The sequence below is a fragment of the Narcine bancroftii genome, unplaced genomic scaffold (genome assembly GCF_036971445.1).
Source record: "Narcine bancroftii isolate sNarBan1 unplaced genomic scaffold, sNarBan1.hap1 Scaffold_153, whole genome shotgun sequence".
Classification (NCBI taxonomy): domain Eukaryota; kingdom Metazoa; phylum Chordata; class Chondrichthyes; order Torpediniformes; family Narcinidae; genus Narcine; species Narcine bancroftii.
In genome coordinates, this window is record NW_027211888.1 from 4,809,413 (window position 1) to 4,833,169 (window position 23,757).

The 23,757-nt window shown below is 43.8% G+C and overlaps 2 protein-coding genes across 5 annotated transcripts in view; both read left to right on the forward strand.

The window, feature by feature from the left end:
• Positions 1 to 17,236, forward strand: part of LOC138750482 (microtubule-actin cross-linking factor 1-like) — a 33,738-nt gene extending 16,502 nt beyond the window's left edge. For 2 of the 3 annotated variants that reach the window (XM_069912549.1, XM_069912552.1), the window contains exons 6-8: positions 1,999 to 2,122; positions 3,628 to 3,723; positions 8,730 to 17,236. In XM_069912549.1, coding sequence (XP_069768650.1) covers positions 1,999 to 2,122; positions 3,628 to 3,723; positions 8,730 to 8,737 — 228 coding nt within the window. In that variant the 3' untranslated portion in view covers positions 8,738 to 17,236. The remainder of the gene's footprint in view (positions 1 to 1,998; positions 2,123 to 3,627; positions 3,724 to 8,729) is intronic. The other variant, XM_069912551.1, reaches the window with a different exon arrangement.
• Positions 17,237 to 17,593: 357 nt separating this feature from the next.
• LOC138750476 (uncharacterized) lies at positions 17,594 to 22,950 on the forward strand. Of its 2 annotated transcripts, none has more exons than XM_069912544.1 (2): positions 17,594 to 22,246; positions 22,352 to 22,950. In XM_069912544.1, exons 1-2 carry the CDS (start codon positions 21,899 to 21,901, stop codon positions 22,766 to 22,768), a joined length of 765 nt encoding a protein of 254 aa, XP_069768645.1. In that variant the 5' UTR covers positions 17,594 to 21,898; the 3' UTR covers positions 22,769 to 22,950. Both variants share the same exon structure in this region; 1 of them encodes a protein (XP_069768645.1).
• Positions 22,951 to 23,757: the final 807 nt, after the last annotated feature.

Sequence of the window (23,757 nt, forward strand, 5' to 3'; positions counted from 1 at the left end):
TTCTTGTCTGTTCCGAACCCTTTTTCTGCCGAGGCCCTCTGACGCACCTAGTCCATAGCCCTCCATACCTCTCCCATCCATGTACCAGTCCAAATTCTTTTCAAATTAAAAATTGAGCCCACAGTCACCACTTCAACGGACAGCTTGTTCCACTCTCCCACCTCTTCACTCTGTGTGAAGACGTTCTCCCTCATGTTCCCCCTAAATTTATCCCCTTCACCCTTATCCCATGTCCTCTGGTTTGTATTTCACTTGCTCTCAGTGGAACAAGCCTACCTATATTTACTCTGTCCTCCACATCATTTTAAATCTCTCTCTCAATTCTTCCCTCATTCTACACTCCAGGGAATAAAATCATAACCTGTTTAACCTTTTCCTACAACTCTGCTCCTGACGTCCAGGCCACATCCAAGTCAATCTCTGCACAATTGCCATCCTTCCTGCAGTTAGGTGATCCAAACTGCACACAATAATCCAAATTGTGTCTCACCAATGAAAATTATACTTTATCCTTTGATTGATCAAGGTCAATGTGCCAAAAGTTCTCTTTGCAACCCTATCCACATGTGACACCATTTTCAGAGAATGAGGTGTCTGTATTCCCAGATCCGTCTGTTCTATCATACTCCTCACTGCCCGACTGGTTACCATGTATGTCCTTTCTTGGCTTGTCCTTCCAAAATGCAACACCTCACACTCATCTGCATTAAATTCCATTTGTCAGCCCATGTTTCCAGCTGGTCCTGATCCCTCTTCAAGCTTTGAAAACCTTCTTTAGTGTCCACAACACCTGCAAGCTTACTCATCCAATTTACCCCATTATCATCCACATAGCCTTCCTGGTTTCTTTCTTGAGGTTTTTTCTTGCATTTTCTATACTCTTCAAGCACCTCATTTGCTCTGTGATGTCTATACCTGCTGCACACCTCTCTTCTTCCAAACCAGATTCCTAAGCCTGCTAATCTTGACAGGAACATGCAAAGTCTGTACTCTCCAAATTTCACCTTTGTAGGTCTTCCACTCACCCCGCACATACTTTTCCAGGTCAACACCTTCTCATTCCTTTCTAATTTCCTCAAATTGGCCTTTCTCCAATTTAAAATCTCAACCCGAGTCCCAGACCTATCCTTTTCTATCATTAACAAAACTAATGGCATCATGTTGACTGGAGTTGATGTTTGAGGAATTGGAATTTGCATCAGAAAGACAAATCAGAAAGTTTTGCTTTATTGAGGTGGAGGGCATTTCTGGTCTTGCAGTCAGAGAAAAATCGGACCATTTATTGCAATAATGGCCTGGGATTGATGGTCATGGAGAAAAGCTGTGGGCCATTAAGTGCTCGAGAGAATAGGAGTTGCAAACGGGTCAGATTGCTGAGGGAGAACACATATTTACCTTTGAAGGATGATGGATTTGGGAGAGGGGTCATCTGGAGTAAAAGTAGACAGGGAGAAAAACGCTAATGCAGAATAACCCTCTGCAGCCAAATCTATGTCCATTAGTGGTGAAAAGCCAAATGAGTTCTTCAGCATTATTTTATCAATGCTGATGTAAATCTAAGCATCAGAACATTTTTAAATATTTTCTTGTGACCTTAATGGTTTGCAAGGGGACTTCAGGGCCGGTCAAGAGATGTAGACAAGATAAAGATGATGAGCTCAACAGCATCAGAAAATGCTCAAACATCAGGCGTATTAAATACCTCGAAGCATTAATGAGTAATGAGTAATGATCAATAGAAAGTTTGATCTGGTTGTTTGAGAAAATTCCAATATCCTGTGGTTATTGGGTCCTTGAAAATGTTCGCCTCCTCACCCCAAAGCAGGCCAGAGAGTTGTTGGTATTTATGATAATTTATAGAATCGCCTTCACAGGCTGTTTATCTCCTTGACCCAAAGACAATATCGAAATTAACCAAGGCATTGGCAAATCTAAGATATACAGAAATAAATATTAATTTTATTGTGAATGAGTCATTGTGTCATTTTGAAATCACAGGTTCTTCAGGGAGAAATTTCTGAACATGAAGATGGTGTCGAAAAGTTACAGGAGGCAGCAAAGTGCCTGCTGAATTTGAGCAATGACGTTGTTCCAAATATAGTCCAGCTTCGAAAGACCACAGGTACCATTTCAACATTTGATGTTTAGATCAAAAGGTGGTTCTCTAATTCCAACAAATACAAGTGATGCTTCCAGCTGGTAAATTAGACATTTTCAAATTGTGCAAATTACCAGTGGGGACCCACCAACCTCTTTGAACCATTCTAAAATATTTCTTGCAATTGATTGGATTTCAAATGTTGAATCATCTTTACCTAGCACGTCATAAATAGGCTATCATTTCATAAACAGCTCTGAAAATGACCATTTACTAAAGAACTGTGCACACTTCAATGTTTGAATAAAATGCAGTATTTAAGAAAGTTCAATCGAACTTTCTCCACTGAATTGTGGTCAGTGATTCAGACTCGTAGGCCAGAATCGCAATAGTATTGCAAAATGTGTGTTTATTGAATGAAATTTCTGCTCGAGTGGTGCATCTTAGAAGTGTTGGGTCTTATAAAATTGTTGCATTAAAGGTACTGAATTGAGAACCATATTTGGAGCGTTGGAAATGAAAATGGCGGCAAATGGGAATTCTTGCAGTGAATTCGTTGAAAGTGATGCTCTGCGATTATTTAATAAAGCAGCCAGGCTCCAGTCATGCATACTTGTCCGTGGCTCATCAATTAAAGAGAAGATTGAATGATTGGAAACCAGACAACTTCCAATCATAGAAACAAGACTGGAAATAGGAAACATATGTTAAAATATGCCAGCAAGGCGGTGAAGTCACGAGCTCCATCGAAATGTTAATGTTGCTTTTCTTTTTTCCAGATGCTCTATCAGCTCATTTATTTTTATACATTTTTGTTTCCTTTCCTAAACCTCAGAAATTCTATATTTTCCATTTGTCTTGTTGATCAGTTATTAATAGAAATAGAGGATATGTAGAAATGGTAGAAGGTTAAGCAGCGGCCATTTACCAAGTGTGAACATCTGGCAAACATGCAGCCAAGGAAGTGTTTAGGGCTGTGATGTCTCAAAGACCCCCCAATGAGAGGGGATTTCTCATGCTGTGCTGGGAGGGCACTGAAGATCCATGCATCTGAGCACCTGAAGGGCGGGATACAGTTCTGGTGAGAACGGTTGCAGCTGCTCTCAGAGTCTTCTCTATTCAGCAGGGTATTCTTTGTTGTTCCTGCTCCTCCCCGGCCCCAGCTCCCCCCCACTTCACCTGCTCCTCTCGATGAGTAAAAGGCCTTGAAGTCAACATGTTTTCAACAGAGTTGCACAACTGTCCCTCTCTTTCTCTCTCCATTTTCTTTTGCAAATGTCCCTTCCTTTTCACTGTTCTTCATTTCACTTGTCTGCTATTTCACGTTGATTCCCTCCAAACTTTTTTCATTCCTTGCTCACCTTTTCTCTCGTCATCTTCTGTTCTGCATTGCTTTAAATATTACTAAACCCACAGTTCTCTCTCCAAACCAAAAAAATGTGTTTGTTGGGAAGAAAACACCGGAAACATGGTAAATCTTTGAAGACATTTTTAAATGTATGTGTAACAGAACCTTGTGTTCATTTTAGCTACCATCGAACAGAGATTCCAGCGTTTGCGTCAGGAAACATCAGAGCAGAAGAGGACGTTGGAACGGACAAATGTCCAAGTGGAAGATCTTGAAGGTTTACTTTTACCTGGCACTTCTCACCACTGCGATTTTGGAAATGTTTTATTTCTGGATTGATGAAGCAGGATCGTTGACCTAGTTGAGAAACATTGCTATTTTGCACACATAACTGGTCCCTAATAGCAATGCAGGATTGACCAGATGATGTTGATTGCAAGATAAATCTTGGCTGAGACAATTACAGTCCAGATACAGGACATCTCGGCCCCTCGAGTCCACACCGATTTAAGTGGGCTACTCTAGCCCCACTTACCCACTCCCTGTCCATAACCCTCCAATCCCCTCACATCCAGGCAGCTATCCAACTTGTTCTGAAATGACACAGGAAGTTACATCCCAGACCCTGGCACCAATCTGTTTCCTTAATCGTATCCACAGAATCCACAATTTGTCATCCTGACCATCGAATCCCCTATAACTATTACCCTCCTCTTCCTTTCCCTACCCTTTTGGGCAACAGAGGTTGACCTTGTGCCAGAGATACAGCCACTGATTCCTTCCCCAGCCTGAATGCTCCTCAAGGAGGTGTACCATTTGTTGAGTGCTTCAGTCACAGGTGCCCCCTCCTGTATCTGTCTCTTCCCTTTCCCCTCTCCTAACTGGAACCCACTGATCCTCCTCCTGTGGCCCTGTTGAGACCACCTGGCTATAGCTCCTATCTATGATGGCCTCACTCTCACTGACCAGGTCGAGGTCATTGAGCTGCAGCTCCAATTCCCTAACACGGTCCCTGAGATGCTGCAGCTCAGTACACCTAGTGCAATCGTGGATGTCCAGGAGGTCGAAGACTCCAGGACCTTTCACATCTGACACTGAAAAGAGCAAACTGCTCTCACACTCAACCCTTCTCTCTTCCCCCTCACCTTAGAAAGAGAAAATAACAAAAAAAATATAGTCTTACCTTAATCTAGATACACTCGACCTCAGCCTCTACTCGCTGAACCCTCTCGAGCCAAAGCCTCGAAACCCCACTCTTTCACCAGGCCACTACTCACTGGGCCACTCCTCGCTGGCCTCTCCTTTGCGTTTCCCTCCTTTTATCGGCCTTGACCAATTAAACCTGTCACTCTCAACTCGCTGAACCCTCTCGAGCCAAAGCCTCGAAACCCCACTCTTTCACCAGGCCACTACTCACTGGGCCACTCCTCGCTGGCCTCTCCTTTGCGTTTCCCTCCTTTTATCGGCCTTGACCAATTAAACCTGTCACTCTCAACTCGCTCCACCTCCGAACACTGCCCAAACTCTGGTCTCCGCCTCCTCCGACTCACTGCTCGAACCGACTAGGCCCGAGGCCGGGTAAAGAACAGAATTTATTGTACGATAGAATCTTGTATGTTCTTTAAAAACCATATAGGATGTGGTTTAAGGTCTCATCCAAAGCAATTGCATCCACTCATGCAATTTGATTTCACTACTTCCCCAATGTGCCATTTAGAAATGCACAGAATGACGTGGATGTTGCTTCTCTTCACCATCTGAAACAAGTAAATGGGTTCTTACTATTAAAGCTTCTGCCTCGCATGTTCGAAGTTTGAAAAAGATCAAAGCTGGTGCATAGTTTCATGCATCCACAAGTGTATAAAAAATGGGTTGTGGCAAATCATCGGCAATTATCCATGCCTGCTGCATCCAGGCATATTTGAAGATTGGAGCACGACTGCAACGCCATGTCAACTGTGGCGGATTAACTACCACTCCAGGCTGAGCTTTAGTAAAGCCCCCCTAACCTTGCCTCCCTGCCCCACTCTTTGCTGAATCGAATAAAGTGACATTAAGTTACTTTAAATAACATATTAGGGGTCTCCAAAGTGGTCGATATCGACCCTTGGTGAAGGGGTGGGGGGGTGGGTTGGAGAGGCAGCAGCGTGACCCAGATGTGTGGGGGGGGGGGTGAGACAGCAGCACCACTCACGTGGGCAAGGAGGGAGATAGACGGCAGCGCGACTCGGGTGGATTGGAGAATGGTAAATAGAGTCCCCTTGTTTAAAAAAGGTAATAGGGAGAATCTTGGGAATTAGGGTTAGTCTTACATTATTGGTGAGTAAACTAATGGAAGGGATTCTTAAGGATGGGATCTATGAAGATCTGGAGAAATACACTCTACTCAAGGATAGTCAGCATGTCTTTGTGAAGGCAAGCTTGGGCCTCACAAATCTAACTCAGTCTTTGGAGGAGGTTACAAAAGAAATTAATGAGGGTACGGTGATAGATGAGGTCTACGAGGATTTTAGCAAGGCGTCTGAGAAGGTCGGTCACAGGAGACTCCTTCGGAAAGTCCTGAGTCATGGGATGAGCGAAAAATTACCTGCATGAAATAAAAGCTGTCATGTCGGAAGAAAGCAGAGTGTCGTAGTGGAATGAAAGTATTCTGCCTGGAGGTTGGTGCCGCAGGGATCTGTTCTGCGACCCGTGCTCTTTGTGATTTTCATGTCACCTGGATGAAGAGGCGGATGGATAGGTCAGTAAGTTTGCGGATGTCACGGAGGTTGGTTTGGAGGAGTTGTGGATGGAGATGAAGGCTGTTAAAGGTTACAAAATGATGAAGGTGGGATGCAGAGTTAGGCAGAAAAGTGGTGGATGGATTTCAATCCAGATAACTGAGAGTTGATGCATTTTGGAAGGACAAACCAGAAGGCTGAGTCCAGAGTTAATGGTCAGTTACTTAAGAGTGTGGATGAACAGAGGAACCTTGGGTTGCAAATCTACACATTTCTCAAGGTTGCCGCACAGTTTGATAGGAGAGTGAAGAAGGATTATGGTGTGCTGAGATTCCTTCATAGGTGGTTTGAATTCAGGAGTAGAGTTGTCATGTTGCAAATCTATAAATCTTTGGTATGACTCACTTAGAATATTATGTTCAGTTCTGGTCACCTCATTATAGGAAGGAGAGGGGACAGAGGAGATTTACCAGGATGCTGCCTGGATTGGGAAACAATTCTCATGAGGCAAGGTTCACAGAGCTGGAGTGTAGAAGGATTAGAGGAGACTTGATAGAGGTCTACAAGATCTTCGACATCCTCCCGTGAATTCAGGGACCAGAACACTACGTAATATTCCAAATGCGGCGAACCAAAATTTTATACAGCTGTAACTTGACTCACCAACTTTTACACTCAGTTCCCCAAATCATGAAGTCCAGCAGGCTGGATGTTTTTTTACCATCCTCTCCACCATGTTGTCTCTTTCAGGGTGCAGAGAGCGTTCAGCTCAAAATCCTTCTCTCCATCAATGCTAGAAAGGATATATTGTAGACTTTCCCTTGCATTTGACCTCCCCCCCCTCCCAAATCCAGCACCTCACTCAGGGGAGGGAGAGGGGAAGAGGAGGGAGAGGGGAAGGAGAGAGGAAAAGAGAGGGAGGGAGTGTTGTCGAGGAAGGGGGAGGGATATAGTGAGAGGGTGAAGGGAAGAGGAAAAAGAGAGAGAGTGGGGAAGGAGAGGGAGGGAGAGTTGTCAAGGAAGGCGGTGGGATAGAGGGAGAGAGGGTGAGTGGAAGAGGAGGAGAGGGAAAGGGGAAGGAGAGAGGAAGAAATGTCGAGGAAGGGGGAAGGATACAGGGAGAGTTTGAGGAGAAGGAGAGGAAGTGGAGAAGGAGAGGGAGAGAAAAGGATAGGGAGGAAGAGTTGTAAAGGAAGGGGGAGGAATATAGGGAGAGGGTGAGGGGCATAAGAGAGGGGAAGGAGAGAGAGAAGAATGGAGTGGGAGGTAGACTTGTCGAAGAAGGGGGTGGGTTAGAGGGGAAGAGGAGAGGGAGAGGCAGGGAGAGTTGTCAAAGAAGGGAAGGGATAGGGGAAGTGGAAGAGGAGAAGTCGATGGATAGGGGAAAGAGAGGAAGAGGAAAGAAGAGGGAGGGAGAGTTGTCGAGGAAGGGTAAGGAATATAGGGAGAGGGTGAGGGGAAGGAGAAGGAGAAGGGAAAGAGGATGAGGGATAGTTGTCAAGGAAGGCAGAGGGTTATAGGGAGATTGTGAGGGGAAGGGAAGGAGAGGGAGGGAGGGAGAGTTATCGAGGAAGGGGGAGGGATATAGGGAGAGAGTGGGGGAGGAGAAGAAGATGGAAAGTGGAAGGAATGGGAGAGGGAGGGAGAGTTGTCGAGGAAGGGGAGGGATAGTGGGAGGGTGAGAAGAAAGAGAGGGAGAGAGGAAGGAGATGGAGAGGGAGGGAAACTTGTCGAGGAATGGGGAAGGATATAGGGAAGAGTGTGAGGGTAAGAGGAGGAGAGCGATAAGAGATGGAGAGGGAGAGGAAAGGAGAGAGGGAGAGTTGGTGAGGAAGGGGGAGCGATATAGGCTGAGGGTGAGGGGAAGAGGAGGAGAGGGAAAGGAGAGGGAGAGGAAAGGAGAGTGAGGGAGAGTTTTCGAGGAAGGGGGAGTAATGGGGTGAGGGTGAGGAGGGGAAGGAGAGGGAGGGGAAGGAGGGGGAAAGGGAGAGGGAGGGAGAGTTGTTGAGGAAGGGATAGGGATTTTGGGAGAGGGTGAGGGGAAGAGGAGGAGAGGGAGAGGAAAGGAGAGGAGAGTTTTTGAGGAATGGGAGGGATATAGGGAGAGAGTGAGGGCAGGAGGAGAGGGAGAGGGGAAGGAGAGGGAGAGGGGAAAGAGGAGGAAAGGGAGGGAAATTTTTTGAGGGGAGGGATTTTGGGAGAGGGTGAGGGGGAGAGGGAGAGGAAAGTAGAGGGAGGGAGAGTTGTTGAGGAAAGGGGAGTGATAGAGGGAGAGGGTGAGGGGAAAAGGAGAGGGAGAGGAAAGGAGAGTTTTTGAGGATGGGGAGGGATATTCGTAGAGAGTGAGAGTTAGAGGGGAAGGAGAGGGAGGGAGAGGGAGGAAGAGTTGTCGACGAAGGGGGAGGGATAGAGGGATAGGGGATTAATGGGTTTCTATTGTCTCTGAATCTTTACGAAAAAGTGAAGATGATTTTGAGCTGAAGACCATTGGTCGTCTTCGCGTGATCTTCCTCAACTCTGTTCATCTCTTCCCTTGAATGACTTTTGTTTCCACTGCTTGTAGATTCGTGAAGCGCAGAAGGGAGGACAACAACTTGTGCTGGAAGTCGAGCTGGTAGCAGGACCAACTGTCAATAAGGCAGCCACACTTGGAAACACAATCAACATGTTCAGGTATTTCTACATCCAGTCCTGGAGGATCTCAACAAAGTTCAAGGAGATTTCTGCCAACACCTAAAAATTCGACAACTCCAAAAAAATGTAGTGAACAGATCCAACCTTTGTACACGTCATTCATCACCCACACCAAAGCCTTTAACTCTGCATCAAGGAAACAACTATAGGACACCCCTTCTAGTATTAGATGAACTGAAATGGAAGTACGGATCCTGAGGCTCTTCAACAAAGGCATATTGGCCACAGTCATGGTCAACATGAGTACTTGGGAGCCTTTTTGCATGAAGTGAAGAGTAAACAAGGATCTGTGTCAGGTCACTCGCCTGAGTGCTACTGGTACCATGTAACCCAGTACTACCTGTCGCATGGTCGAGTGGTCGGCGACTAAACCGGCTCCCCCATCAGGCTTGCCTGGTGAGGAGGGTGGCTAGACACCCTGCAGGATGAAAAACAAGACCTGTCAAAGGGTGGATGAACCATGGACAGAAAGGTCTGGCAAACCATCATCTGAGAGGGAACAGCAACCTTTGAAGCCAGCAGATGTGCAGAAATAGAAGAAGATGAGAGGAGAGGCCATACCAACCCAAGCCTGATCTGCCATCTGGAACAACCTGTCCTGAATGCAGAAGAACTTTCAAAGGCAAGATTGAACACAGAAGCCACTTGATAGCAACGAGGAGGAGAACTTTCTGACAGACAGCGCAGAATTCAAACTGAGGTCCAGTCCTGACCACTGGCCATGTAAAGGCATTGCCCTAACCACTACATCAACCGTGACACCCTGCTCAGAGAAGCCGGCTGGAATCTCGAGCGTCTGGAGGAATCGATGTGTCAGGCAGCAGTGGGGAGGGGTCGGGGATCAGCGGCGGCAGTGGGGAGGACTCGGGGATCAGCGGCAGTTCCTACCACACCCCCACACACACAAACCCTGATGCACACGCCCCACACACACACACATACATACTCGATTCTTTGAAAGATTTTATTTAATATTCTCAAATTACATAAAGAAAATCAAATACACATAAAATAACTGTAAACTACATCCCCTCCCCCTTACTAATACAATAAAAACCAAAAAAAGAAAAAAATAACCAAAATAAAGAAAAAAAAAACAACCTCTCCTCCCCCAAAACCTTAGAGAAATGTATCAAATATTCCCTGATTGGTCTGCCTACATTACAACATTGACTTAATTTCTATAGCCATGTGTTTCAAATATAAACACCACATATAAATAAAAAAGAGTAATTACTTACATTATATGTTAATTTTTCTAAATATAGACAAGAGTGCAATCCGTTATGCCATCTTTGCAAGTTTATATTCTTCCATGTGACAGCTATATATTTTCTCGCTACTGCTAACCCAAATCTTAACAAAGTCAAATATGGTTTAGGCATTTTGAATCAACAAATGGAACATTAACATAACCCAACAAACATATTTTTGGATCCATTAAATATCCCTTTGAAACAAATCCCTCAAAAATTTTATAATTTCCTCCCAAAAATGCTTAATTTTCTTTCACGACCAAACTGAATGTACAAAAGTAACTTTCTGCTCTCTACATCTAAAACAGAAATCTGTTAAACTGAATCCATATCTCTTCAATTTCTCAGGGGTTGAATATAATTGATGCAAAAAATTCTAATTGACCATAGTATACCTCACATTAATTAACTTGGTAACACCGTCAACACACAGTTTTGACCATTCCTCCCATGTCAAAATAATATTTAATTCTTTCCCATTTGTCTTTTTCCATTTTCTCCTGCAACAAACTATACATATCAGAAATAAAGCATTTTTCACCTTTATCTGCAATTAATAATTCAAATTTCTTTTGACCTGGTAAATTTATTTCCTTCCCATAATTCTTCTTTAAATAATCTCAAAGTTGGTAATAAACAAAAAATTTGATGCAATACCATATCTTTCCTGCAACCTTTTAAATGAACAAAACCTCCCTGCTTCAAAACAATCTATTACATTCACTAATCCTTTAATTTCCCAATCTTTTAAGTAAGGATTCTATCATGAAAAGGGAATTAATTTATTCTGATATAATGGTGATCTTATCGAAACTATTCCGATAGAATCAAGAATTAAATTGTGATTTTACCAAATATTCATTATATGTCGAAAAACGGATAATTTAAATTCTTGTAACAATAAAGGATTCCATTTATAAATGAAATGATTAATATTATTTTCCAAAATCTGAGCCATCTTTATCTTTGCCCACCTAGGAGATTGTTGATTATCAAATAACCAATTAATAAACTTCATCGGTGCCACCTCATAATAATTATAAAAACAATGTAATTGCAAACCACCCAATTTATAATGCCAAGTCCATTTTTGGAAAGAAACCCTCGATAATTTACCTTTCCATAAGAATAACCCAACTATGCAAGGAATAGATTGAAAAAAGTATTGTACTCGAGCATAAATGTTCATCTTTATGCAATTCACTCTTCCTATTAAGGTCAGTGGTAAATCTTTCCACTTATCTAAATCAATTTTAACCTTATTTAATAAAGGTACATAATGCAAAATAAATAATTCATGATCATTTTTATTTACAACTATTCCTAAATATTTAATTTTATTTGACCATCTAAATTTAGTAATTTGTCTACAATCCATAAAATCTTCTTCTGCTATTGGTAAAACCTCACTCTTTTCCCAATTAATCTCATATCCCGATAATTTGCCATACTTATTCAACAAGTCCTGTGATAATTTTAGTGGTTTTTGGATTAGTTAAATATACAAAAACATCATGTGTAAATAAGCTAATTTTATTTTCATTTTCTCTCACTTTAAGTCCTCTAACACCAAAATCATGTCAAACAGCCTGAGGTAAAGGTTCTGTCACCAAAGCAAGTAAAGCAGGTGAAAGAGGAAAACCCTGTCTTGTAGAACAAGATAAATTAAAAGATTTTGAAATCTCACCATTCGTTATTACCCTTGTCGTAAGTTCTGCATATAAAGCCCTAACCCAACCCCTAAAAAATGGAACAAAATTAAATTTTTCCAATACTTTAAACAAAAACTTCCACTCAACTCGATCAAATGCCTTCTCAGCATCCAAAGATATATCCGTTGGTTGATTATCTTGTTGTTTTTAGCATTAATTAATGAAATCAATTTAACTATATTATCTGATGACAATTTAACTATATTGTCTTTGACAAACCCTACCTGATTGTTACGTAAAAAAATTTGGCAAATAATTCACTAACCTATTATCTGAAACTTTTGACACCAATCTATAATCAACATTTAATAATGATATCGGTCTGTAAGGTGACACTTTTAAAGAGTTCCTTTCTTTTTTTAGGTATAACTGTAATCAATGCTTTTGAGAAAGATTCTGGAAATACATCCATTTTAGTTGCTTGTTTCAAAACATCTTTATATAATGGAAATAATAAATCATTAAATTTTTTATAAAACACCACCTTAAATCCATCCTCTCCAGGAGATTTCCCATCAGGCATCGATTGCAAAGCTTCTCTCAATTCTAATTCAGTAAATAAAATATCTAAATTCTTTACCTCAAATTCATTCAACACTGGCAAATTTAAACTAGATAAAAATAAATCAATTTGATCCATTTTTTGATAACCCTCTGACATATATAAATTTTCATTAAATTTTAAAAATTCATCAGTATTCATTTATGTAATTTCTCCATTCTTCCTAATAGCATTAATTGTCCTTGATACTTGCTCAGTTTTATGTTGCCATGCCAAACCATATGCACTCTTTCTCCCAATTGATAATAACATTGTTTAGACTGCAAAATCATTTTCTCATATTTATACATTTGTAAATTATAACGTAATTTCACTTTAGATAAATTTATCCTTTCATCCTCTGTATAATTTTTTTTAATTTTTTTCTCCAAGCCTTCGATTTCCTTTTCCAAATTTAAACTTACGAATAAATAGTTTTTTTCTCTCTTAGTTGTATCGCTAATAATTTGTCCCCTCAAATATGCTTTTAAAGCATCCCACAAAATAAATTTACTTTGAACTGAATTTTCTTTCATTTGTATTAAAAAATAATTTGATCTCTCATCTACTAAATGAAATCTGGTCTCTTCAATAACTTTTCATTAAACCTCCATCGATAAGCTGTCTCAGTTAATTCAGTCCCTAAACATTTAATGAAGGATATGAGAATAACCTACTTTTATATTCTGCAAAATTAAATCTACTTGTAAATGCACAGAAATCAAAAATACATTTATTCTAGAGAAAGAATTATGCCGAGCTGAATAAAGTGAATAATCTTTCTCAGTTGGATTTAATTTCCTCCAAATTTCCACTAAATTTAAATCCTCCATCATCTTAAACAGTCTTTTTCCCATTTTAGTTCTTTCAACAATTTTTGGAGATTTTTTCCAACAAGGGATCCAAACAACAGTTAAAATCTATTCCGACTAACACATTCCCATATGCCTGATTCGAATTTAAAAATGTCCCTGAAATAAATGTCTGATCATCTTCATTTGGTGCATAAACATACATTAAAGTCCAACTTTCAGAAAAAAATCTTTCAATTAACAATCAGTACTCTTCCAACATTATCAAAAAAAAAATCCACAGCAAAAAGTTTTTTTTTATTAACTAATATCACCACGCCTCTAGTTTTAGAGTTTAATGAAGAAAAAATTACATGTCCTGACCAATCTCTCTTCAACTTCAAATGTTCTTTTTCTGTCAAATGAGTCCTTTGCAAAAAGACAATATCTACTTTTAGCTTCTTTAAATTTTTATTTTTTCTGCCTTTTTCTCCTTTGATTGTAATTCAAAAGATACATTTTTACGTTTCAAAATAGCTACATCTTTAGCCTTAGAATTAAATGAAGAAGAATATACATGCCCAACCCAGTTCCTTTTTAATTTCACGCTTTCCTTCACATTCAAATGTGTTTCTTGTAAAAAAGCAATATCAATTTTCATTTTCTTAATATATGCCAAGACCCGCTTACGTTTAACCTAACTATTTAATCCTCGAACATTAAAAGTAGCAAACCTCAACTTTGACATATCTACTATTATTACTAAATACCAATAATATCTTTATATAAAAACTCAAATTAATGTATATAGGCCCTCCAATAAAAAAATCACAAATTAAAAACTAAAAAAAAATTAAAAATAAAAAAAAAATTAAAAATAAAGAAAAAGGAAAAAAAAAGAAACCCCCCCCCCCAAAAAAAAAACTACCAAAAGGTAGTAATCCCCTAAACAAAAATTGGGTGTGGGTCACCCACCAGTGGCTGATGACTAGTAAAGAAAGTCCAAATCTCTCCTTGCCCAGCCAAACAGTCAGTAACATCAAAATATTATAAGAACAAAAGAAAAAATAGAATAAGAAAATTCTTTTAACCCAAAAGACTCCAATCTTGAAAATCCCATTTCAGAAGTTGGACTCTTTCCATTCCTGTTTTTTTCCCATTTTTGCCATTTCTTCCTTTTCCAGAGCTACCAAAGTTTTCTTTAGGAGATAATGCTGGACTATGTCTTTGTCCTCTTATATCTGGCCATGAGTCAGCAAAAATCATTGCTTCACAATCAGTTTCAAAAAACCAAAATTGATAGACTCCGTAAAACACCTTCAACACTGCAGGGTAACGAAAAGTAGACTTATAACCTTTATGCCACAAAACTTCTTTAACTGGATTGAATCGACGTCGACCTGATGCATTTCCAATAATGGAGACATTTTCCTGTGTGCTCCCTCCATTGAAATCAAAAGGCTTTCTACTTCTTGGGAACACGCACCTTCTTCCGGGGAATGGGTAATTCCAGCGCCATCCTTCATTTGGTAGCAATAGATTTTTTTTCAGCCCGCACAGGAAATCTTTGGGGTCTAGGCAATGAAGAAATTGAGCCAGGGGCTGTTTCAGGTCGTCTAGTCCCCAGATCCTCAGCACTTCGAAAATGGATATTCTTTTGAACTTGAGGTTTAATCTTTTTACCATTAGTGGCCATAATAATTGCTTGATACTTTAAACTAAAATTTAAAAAGTTTAAACTTGAAAACAAAGGGTTAAAAAACAGGTATTTAAAAATCTGGCCAGAGAGGTCGAGATTACATGTCTAGACTCCACGCTATCTTGCCACGATCCCTACTTTTAGCTTCTTAATATAATCTATCACACATTGCCTTTTTATTGGGTGATTTAAACCCTTAACATTAACAATTGTAAAACTTAAATTACTTATTACAACTTACACAATGGCACCCAATCTTTCACAATTAACTTAAACAAAAACCCTCAACCAACAATAAAAAACACTAGACTCCCCCCCTGAAAAAACTGCAACACACTCGAGACACATACCCCAGACACATACCCCAACAATCACACACCTCCCACACACACCCTACACACAACCCCCAACACGCATCCCCAGACACACATTCCACACATACAAGCCCCGACTCACACCCCCCACAATCACACACCTCCCACATGCACACCCCACACACACATACACATCCCAGGAACACACCCTCACGCTCACAAACTCCCACACATACACTCTGCGCACAGACACACATATCCCCCATACACATACTCCCCCACACACAACCTCTGACAGATATACACAAACACCCTTCGACACTCATACACACCATCCACACCCTCACTCCACAAACACCCAATGCACCCACAGTCCCCTTCCCACACACCACACCTACACGTATACCCCGACGCACAACCCAGAAACACCGCCCACATACACCCCTCACACACACCTTCACACATGACCACCTCCCACACACAACTCACAAAATCAACTCCCAGCCACACATCCCACACATAAACGCACACTCACACTCACCCGATACAACCCCTGGACAGATAAACCTCCCACACACATACCCGTACACACATCCTCTCACACTCAGTCCCCCCCACACACACCCACCCACACCCCATATACCTCTCACACACACCCCCAAACACACACACACCTTCACACTTGACCACCTCCCACACACAACCAACACAAAATCAACACCCAGCTACACACACACATACACGCACACTCACACAATACAACCCCTACACAGATAAACCTCCCACACACATACCCGTACACACATCCTTTCACACACACAGTCCCCCCCACACACACCCACCCACACCCCATATACCTCTCACACACACACCCAAACACACACACATTCACACTTGACCACCTCCCACACACAACCAACACAAAATCAACACCCAGCTACACACACACATACACGCACACTCACACAATACAACCCTACACATCTGCTCCAAAAAACATGGCCCCAATGGACATCCCCCACTCACTCCCCACATACACACCCCACACAATCATAACCCTACAGACTTCCCCACAAAAACAATAACATACCCGTCCCACACACACCCAACACAAACCACACACACACCCATTCATAGACCTCCACCCATCCCCAAACACATACCCCACATACACACCCAGCACATGGACGCCCCTCCATATTCACCACCGCATTCACACCCCTGCACACACAACCCACGCACAAACCCATTCCCAATCATGCCCCCTACACACTCCCTCCCTTGCATGCACTGCCACACTTATTTCTCCGCACACACACCCTTCACACCCTTGACACAAACATTGCCAGACAAATCCCACCATGCACACGCACTAATGCGACCCTGCACAAACACCTTCCCACACAAGTCCCTCACACATGCACTCCCACTCACATGGCCCTACACACACATCCCGAACTACATACCCCTACACACACACACCCCATAAATACGCCCACACACACACTCCCTCATACAACCCCCTCACACACAAAACCGCAAATCCACCCACCCACACCACCCCACACATATTTCCCCCACACTCATGCGCTCACACACAGACACACACACATTCCCTCCACGTATATCACACACACACACACACACACACACACCAACCCTCCATATGCAAACCCCACACAAGCCACACATCCCATACCCACACACACACTCTCTATATTCAAATCCCACACACACACAAACCCCACTCATAAACACCACACAAGCACAAAACCCCTAACACACACAAACTCACACACAAAAACACCACACAAACACAAACAACCCCCACACTCAAATCCACCCCACACACTAACCCACCACACACACTAACCCACCACACATACACACCATACACACATCCCCAAACATCAGAGACTTACCCAAATTCCCCACACACACAAACCCCAAAATAGCGCCCATGGTGGAAGTGAGGGCATTGGTGCAGTCGCTGACCCATGGGGAGGTGTGGGTGAGGGCATTGGTGCCATCGCTGATGGAGGGAGGGGGTGGTGCCGTCGCTGATGGAGGGAGGGGGGTTGGTGCCGTCGCTGATGGAGGGAGGGGGGGTGGTGCTTTCGCTGATGGAGGGAGGGGGGTTGGTGCTGTCGCTGATGGAGGGAGGGGGGTGATGCCTTCGCTGATGGAGGGAGGGGGGTTGGTGCCGTCGCTGATGGAAGGAGGTGGATTGGTGCCATCGCTGATGGAGGGAGGGGGGTTGGTGCCATCGCTGATGGAGGGAGGGAGGTTGGTGCCATCGCTGATGGAGGGAGGGAGGTTGGTGCCATCGCTGATGGAGGGAGGGAGCTTGGTGCCATCGCTGATGGAAGGAGGGGGGGTGGTGCCATCGCTGATGGAGGGAGGGAGGTTGGTGCCATCGCTGATGGAGGGAGGGAGGTTGGTGCCATCGCTGATGTGTCAAGGGGTGCAAGATGACGTCGTCATTGACAAGTATGGGGATGGAAGTAGCGCTGACAAGCGGGGTGGGGGCGCATGCAATGCTTGCCATGACCTATATACATTGGTGCCCCACACAGACACTGACACACACACTCACCCTGCCACACACACCCACTCACACATACACACCCCCACACACACCCCAAACCCACACCCCTCAAACACTCCCCATACACCCATCCCCCACAAACTCACACCCCTCACAACCACACACACACCCCTCACACACACCACACATAACCCACACCCACACCCCTCATACACACACCCTCACACATGCCCCACAACACACACCCCTCCACACCATCTCTCCACCCATCCCACACACTCTCACCCCCCACCCACACATCCACACACTCAGACACCCCCACACTGCCCCCTACACATATTCTCACAAACACACATCTACACACACTTCCCACACACACCCATCCCTCACACACACACCACATTAACACACCATACACACACCCACCCCCACACACCCCACTCCCCACACACCCACTCCCCACAATCACACATCCCTCACAAACACACACCACACATAACCCACACACACTGCCACACACATACCCCACAACACACACCCCTCCACAACACCCACCCACCCATCTCATACACACTCTCACCCCCCACCCACACACTCAGACACCCCCACACAGCCCCTACACTTATCTTCACAAACACTCATCTACACACATTTCCCACACACACTCCTCTCTCACCCATCACTCACACACACACACCCCACACTAACACACTCTACACACACCCACCCCCCACATACCCCACTCCCTACACATCCACCCTCCACAAACACACATCCCTCACAAACACACACCACACATAACCCACACACATACCCCTCATACACACTCCCACACACATACCCCACAACACACACCCCTCCACACCCCCATCCACCCATCCCACACACTCTCACCCCCCATCCACACACTCAGACACCCCCACACAGCCCCCTACACTAATCCTCACATACAACCCACACACTCCCACTTACACACACCCCACACACACCTCTCACACACACCCACAAACACACTTCCCACACACTCAGACACCTTCCACACTGACTCCACACAACACACAGACCACACACAATTCCCACACACACCCCACACACCCACATACTTACACACACTTCCCACACACACTCCCACTTACACACACACGCCACATCCCCACACTTACCAAACACTCACCCCACACAAACCTCTCACATCCACTTGCCACACACTCAATCCACACACTCAGACAACTCCCACAGTGACCCCACACACACACACATCCACACTCCAATAGAATCTCTTTTCTCCCTCTCCCCTTAATCCCGTCTCCGAACCAGATTCTTGTATTTAAAGTAGACTTTGTTCCTAGACGAATATAATATGGGTCTGGAAGTCGGGATTTAGAATGAAAGGTTCTGAAAATCGTTCAGGATAGGTCCCCCCAATTATTTCGGGGCAAATTGGAAGATGTTCTTTTATATCAGCGACATGTTCTATCAGTGAGATAATTTTGTCGAGTTCCTTCCATTTGACGTCGATGTTGTGCTTTGTACAAATGTCTGCATATATTTGTTCACTTATGGAAAATGGAAAGAAGGAAATGCACACACGCACACATACCCACTCCCACACCCTCCCACACGCACACATACATACACACAACCTCCCTCACACCCCTTCTTACACACGCCCACACACATACCTACCCAAAAGGACCCAAGCACATACACTCCACACATATCCACCACACAATCCTACCCACACACCCCACACACAACCCCTCACCCATTCCCTCCATAACCCCACATGCAGACCCCAAACACACACCCCAATCCCACAAAACTCCAGACACACATCCCAATGATTTTGGGGCAAATTGGAAGATGTGCTTTTATATCAGGGACGTGTTCGATAAGTGAGATAATTTTGTCGAGTTCTTTTCATTTGACGTCGATGTTGTGCTTTGTACATATGTTCTGTATATATTTGATCGTTGATATATTTGTATATATTTGTTCACTCTTCTGTATATATTCTGTATATATTGTAAATATTCTGTATATACTTTTTCACTGTAAATAAAACCCCCACATACATGCACGCACACACACACTACCACACACACCCAAATGCCAACAGACACTCCCACTCCCTCACACACACACACACACACACACACACACACACACACACACACTGTCCCTCACACCCCTTCTTACACACGCTCACACATATACCCACCCACAAGCACCCATGCACTTATACCCCACACACATCCACTACACAATCTTAAAAAATCAAACAAAAGATGAGAAACATTAAATCGGACTGACCCGACAGGACGGAGGAACTAAGGTCGTTTGGAATCAGCAGATGCGATAGAATCGGCAATCTCCGTCAGGCCGAGGGACCTTGAAACACCACACAAGTACAAACTAAACTGGATGAGAGGGTCCTTGCAGAGAAATGGATTGGAGTCAATCCACAGGACCCTCAGAGCAACAGAGAGGATCACTGGAGTCTCCCTCTTCCCCATCAGTGTGATCTAGCAGGATCCTTGTCTGAAGAGGCCATGCCAAATCCTGGAGAAGCCCTTTGACCCTGCCCACAGCATCTCTCAGCTGCTCCCATCAAGGAAGAGAAAGGAGGATCAGAACCAGCATCAGCAGGATGAAGAACAGCTTCTGTGCAGGGGTCGGGAGAAGGTTGAAGCACCAAAGGAACTGCTCCCACTCACCATCCGAGTGCAAACAGAGAGCGCATGTAAAATGTTCAATGATGGGAATGTATGGACATGATACTAAGGGCTGAAAGAGACTTGGAACAGGGTTTTTTGTGGTCGATCATTTATTACGAATAAAGTCTTACACGAAAGGGCAAGAAGCAGCTAAGGTTGTTCTTTCCACACAGATCTACTGTTAGTCCTCTAATTCTATGGGAACTGTCGCAGGGTTGTAGCTCCCAGTTGTTGGGATAGGCTGACACAAAGTGGTAGGTCCAGGTACTAATGAGGATGCCATCAGATGGTTCCCCACCCCCCACTCTCTCCCCACCACCACTGCCAACATCAGTTCTTTGTATTACAAATAAAGATGAGTGAAACACAGAAGTCTGCAGACGCTGTGATTATAATTACAAACACACCGACATGCTGAGGGAACTCAGCTATTCTTTCCAGCATTCAGGCCTGAGCCCTTCTTCAAGGAATAAACAGAATAACCCAGAAGCAGGAAATCTCAGAAAGGCTCAGAATTCTGGTTAGGGGACAAATTCAGCCCAACAAAAGGTGTTAATTGGATGTGATAGGGATGAGGTTTTTCATAGCAGGCCGAGCGACCATGTGGTCAGGCGGGCTGAATCGCTGTCCCAGTCAGTTGGTACAAGATGGCATAGGCCCCCCTTCCCTTCTCACGAGAAACATGCGTTTGGCGACACATATTGCCTGAGAGATGTTGCCACATCCTGGTTGCACGTCACTGGGCAGGCAATGACTACGCAACGCACTGACATCACTCCCCTAGACCAGTGCACCCCAGAGAGGAATGAGGTCGTCCCCTAAAAGCAGCACGAGAGATTCACATAAAGGCAGTTACTGGTTCACTTCATATTGTGTGGAGGTGCTTCATTTCAGTAGCACCACCTTTAGCAGCCACGACAAGACCATGAACAGGCTGTCAGCAAGAGAATGGGATGGGGAATTGAAGCAGGTGGCTACTGGGAGATCCCCGCTCTTGTGGCGGACATGGAGAAGTTTTTGTTTATAGGATAGCTATGAATCTCGATGAAAATACAACCAGTATAGGTTTTACTCATTCACAGGCTTCCAGAGAACAGACTGGGAGAGACAATATCAGTCTTTAGGCCAGCAAATCTTCCAGACAGGGATCAATGATCAATTCTTCCCAACAGGGTCCCAGTCTCCAAAATCCATGATGTCTTCCTTGATATTTTTAATGCAGTAGCGCTAACTGACTACCGATCGAGTCAATGAGCTGCCAAAAGGCAGCCCATTCATAAATTGGTTTCCTGCCCAAACACAGCTGATGGAGTCTGTTACCTATCAGATGTGAATTGTCAAAAGGTATAGTAAGCGTTCAGTAACCTTAACAACACCTTTCAGTGCCAGCTTGACATTGTTTCTGCCCAGAGGTAAACGTCTCATGTCCCTGCCCATTGGAACACGTCTCCAGGAGACCAATGACAGCTTGGTGCAAAGGGGATACCCAATGTGTGCCGGTGCCATTGATGGATCACATATTCCCATTATTGCCCCCAGCTTGCATGCTGCAGCCTACTACAATCGCAAAGGCTGGCATTCAATGGTTCTGCAAGCGGTGGTCGACCACAGATTCTGGTGAGCTAAGCCTTTATTGGTCTTTATCACATCACATCTCAATGTCTATCACTTCACTGTGCTTTCCATTCACGTTACAGCTTCTCAGATGTGTTTGTTGGCCGGGCAGTACCCATGATGCCCGAGTGCTTGCCAACTCTCCTCTGTATAGAAAGGAAGAGGACCAGGGCGGATACCACTTCCCACCTGACGTGAGTGTTCACCCTACAAAGCTCCATGTGTCAATCTTATGTATCCTTATTGTGTCAACGGTCATGTGTATGAATTAACAACATTCTCCATTGCTGTGCCTGCAGGTGTCCAAGGATGTTAATGGAGTGGAGGTTCCAGCGCATCTTGTGGGTCATCTGGCATATCCACTACGAAATTGGCTGATGAAGGGGTTCACACAGCACCAAGGACTGGATCTGGATCAGCAAAGATTTAACAAGGCCCTTAATTCTGCAAGGATAGTGGTGGAACATGCATATTGCCGTCTAAATGGCTGCCGGTGGTGCCTGTCCAACCGTCTGGATACCTCTACCACCTTAGTCCCAGGTGTTGTGTTTGCTCGCTGTGTCCTGCACAATATATGTGAGATTAACAAGGAAGACTTTCTGTCAGAGTGGACGTTGGTTGAAGCAGATGGTCCTGCACCCATTAGCACAGATTGTCGCAATCAGCAGGCCCATGGGCACCAGGCAATCCATTCTGCCATTTTGTCCATCCTGTAAGGGTATGACCCTGCCACCTAGCTCCTAATTTCCACAACTTGTTCCCCCCTCCACCCTCCCCACCCAATGCGACAACATGAGCCTACTGCCTGGCATGTTATGTGTTCTCGTGAAGTAATGGTTGCATATAAATGAGACTTGTGTGCTTGTCAAAAATGTAATAAAAAACATTTTTTGAGAAATCTTATTGCTTCATAAATATCTGAGTTCGACATAGCAATGTAAACATTTCACATTATGTTTAAACTAGATGTAAACCATGGAACGGACAAATCACATTGCAAATACACTCCACACTTGAACACCGCAGAACAAAAACAAAAATGGTAAACACAACAAACACCTCCACCCGGCACCACAGCATTTCTGTGTTGTGCCGATTATCCCTCTCGGAGGAGGGTTACCAAGTTCATTTGGCAGGCGCATCCTGCGCATTCAGGTGGCCTTCCGGCAGCCCATATTGCCATTATATGCGGCTTTACAAGTGGGGCATTTGGCCACCTGAAAGTGCCTTTTCTAAGAGTTCCTGTATCTGGCTCATTCCTTGAAGAAGGGCTCAGGACTGAAATGTTGGGAATATATCTTGATCTCCTATGGACACTGAAAATCCGGGCTGAGCTCCTCCAGCTTAACGGTGGGTTTTTAAGCACCACATATAGATGCACATCTCAAGACAAGGCCACAAAAATGTGCCACCTGGGAAAATTGCATAACAGGGGCATCTTGTGGTTCCACTTGGCTGCTTCTTACATTATTTGGCCAGGACTTTCTTTGCAAATTTCCCAACACCTATTCTGTGTTTTCTCCAGCCTGTCAATTCAAATACACTTGTTTTCTTACTTCTCCAGTTCTTGGTTTCTCTGCTTCCTGACCTGCTTTTTCCAGCAGTTTTGTATAACTTATATTCCAGCAGTTGCTGTGGTTGAACTTTTACTGATTTAATGAATTGTTTTCATCAGAATCTAAATGTGCTTGAGTCCACGGTCAGC

Excerpts from the sequence above, each read along its gene's own strand:
- LOC138750476 (XM_069912544.1), top strand. The coding sequence starts at position 21,899 with ATGACAGCTTGGTGCAAAGGGGATACCCAATGTGTGCCGGTGCCATTG. Across the intron at positions 22,247-22,351 it reads GATACCACTTCCCACCTGAC|GTGTCCAAGGATGTTAATGG; the intron begins GTGAGTGTTCAC and ends CTGTGCCTGCAG.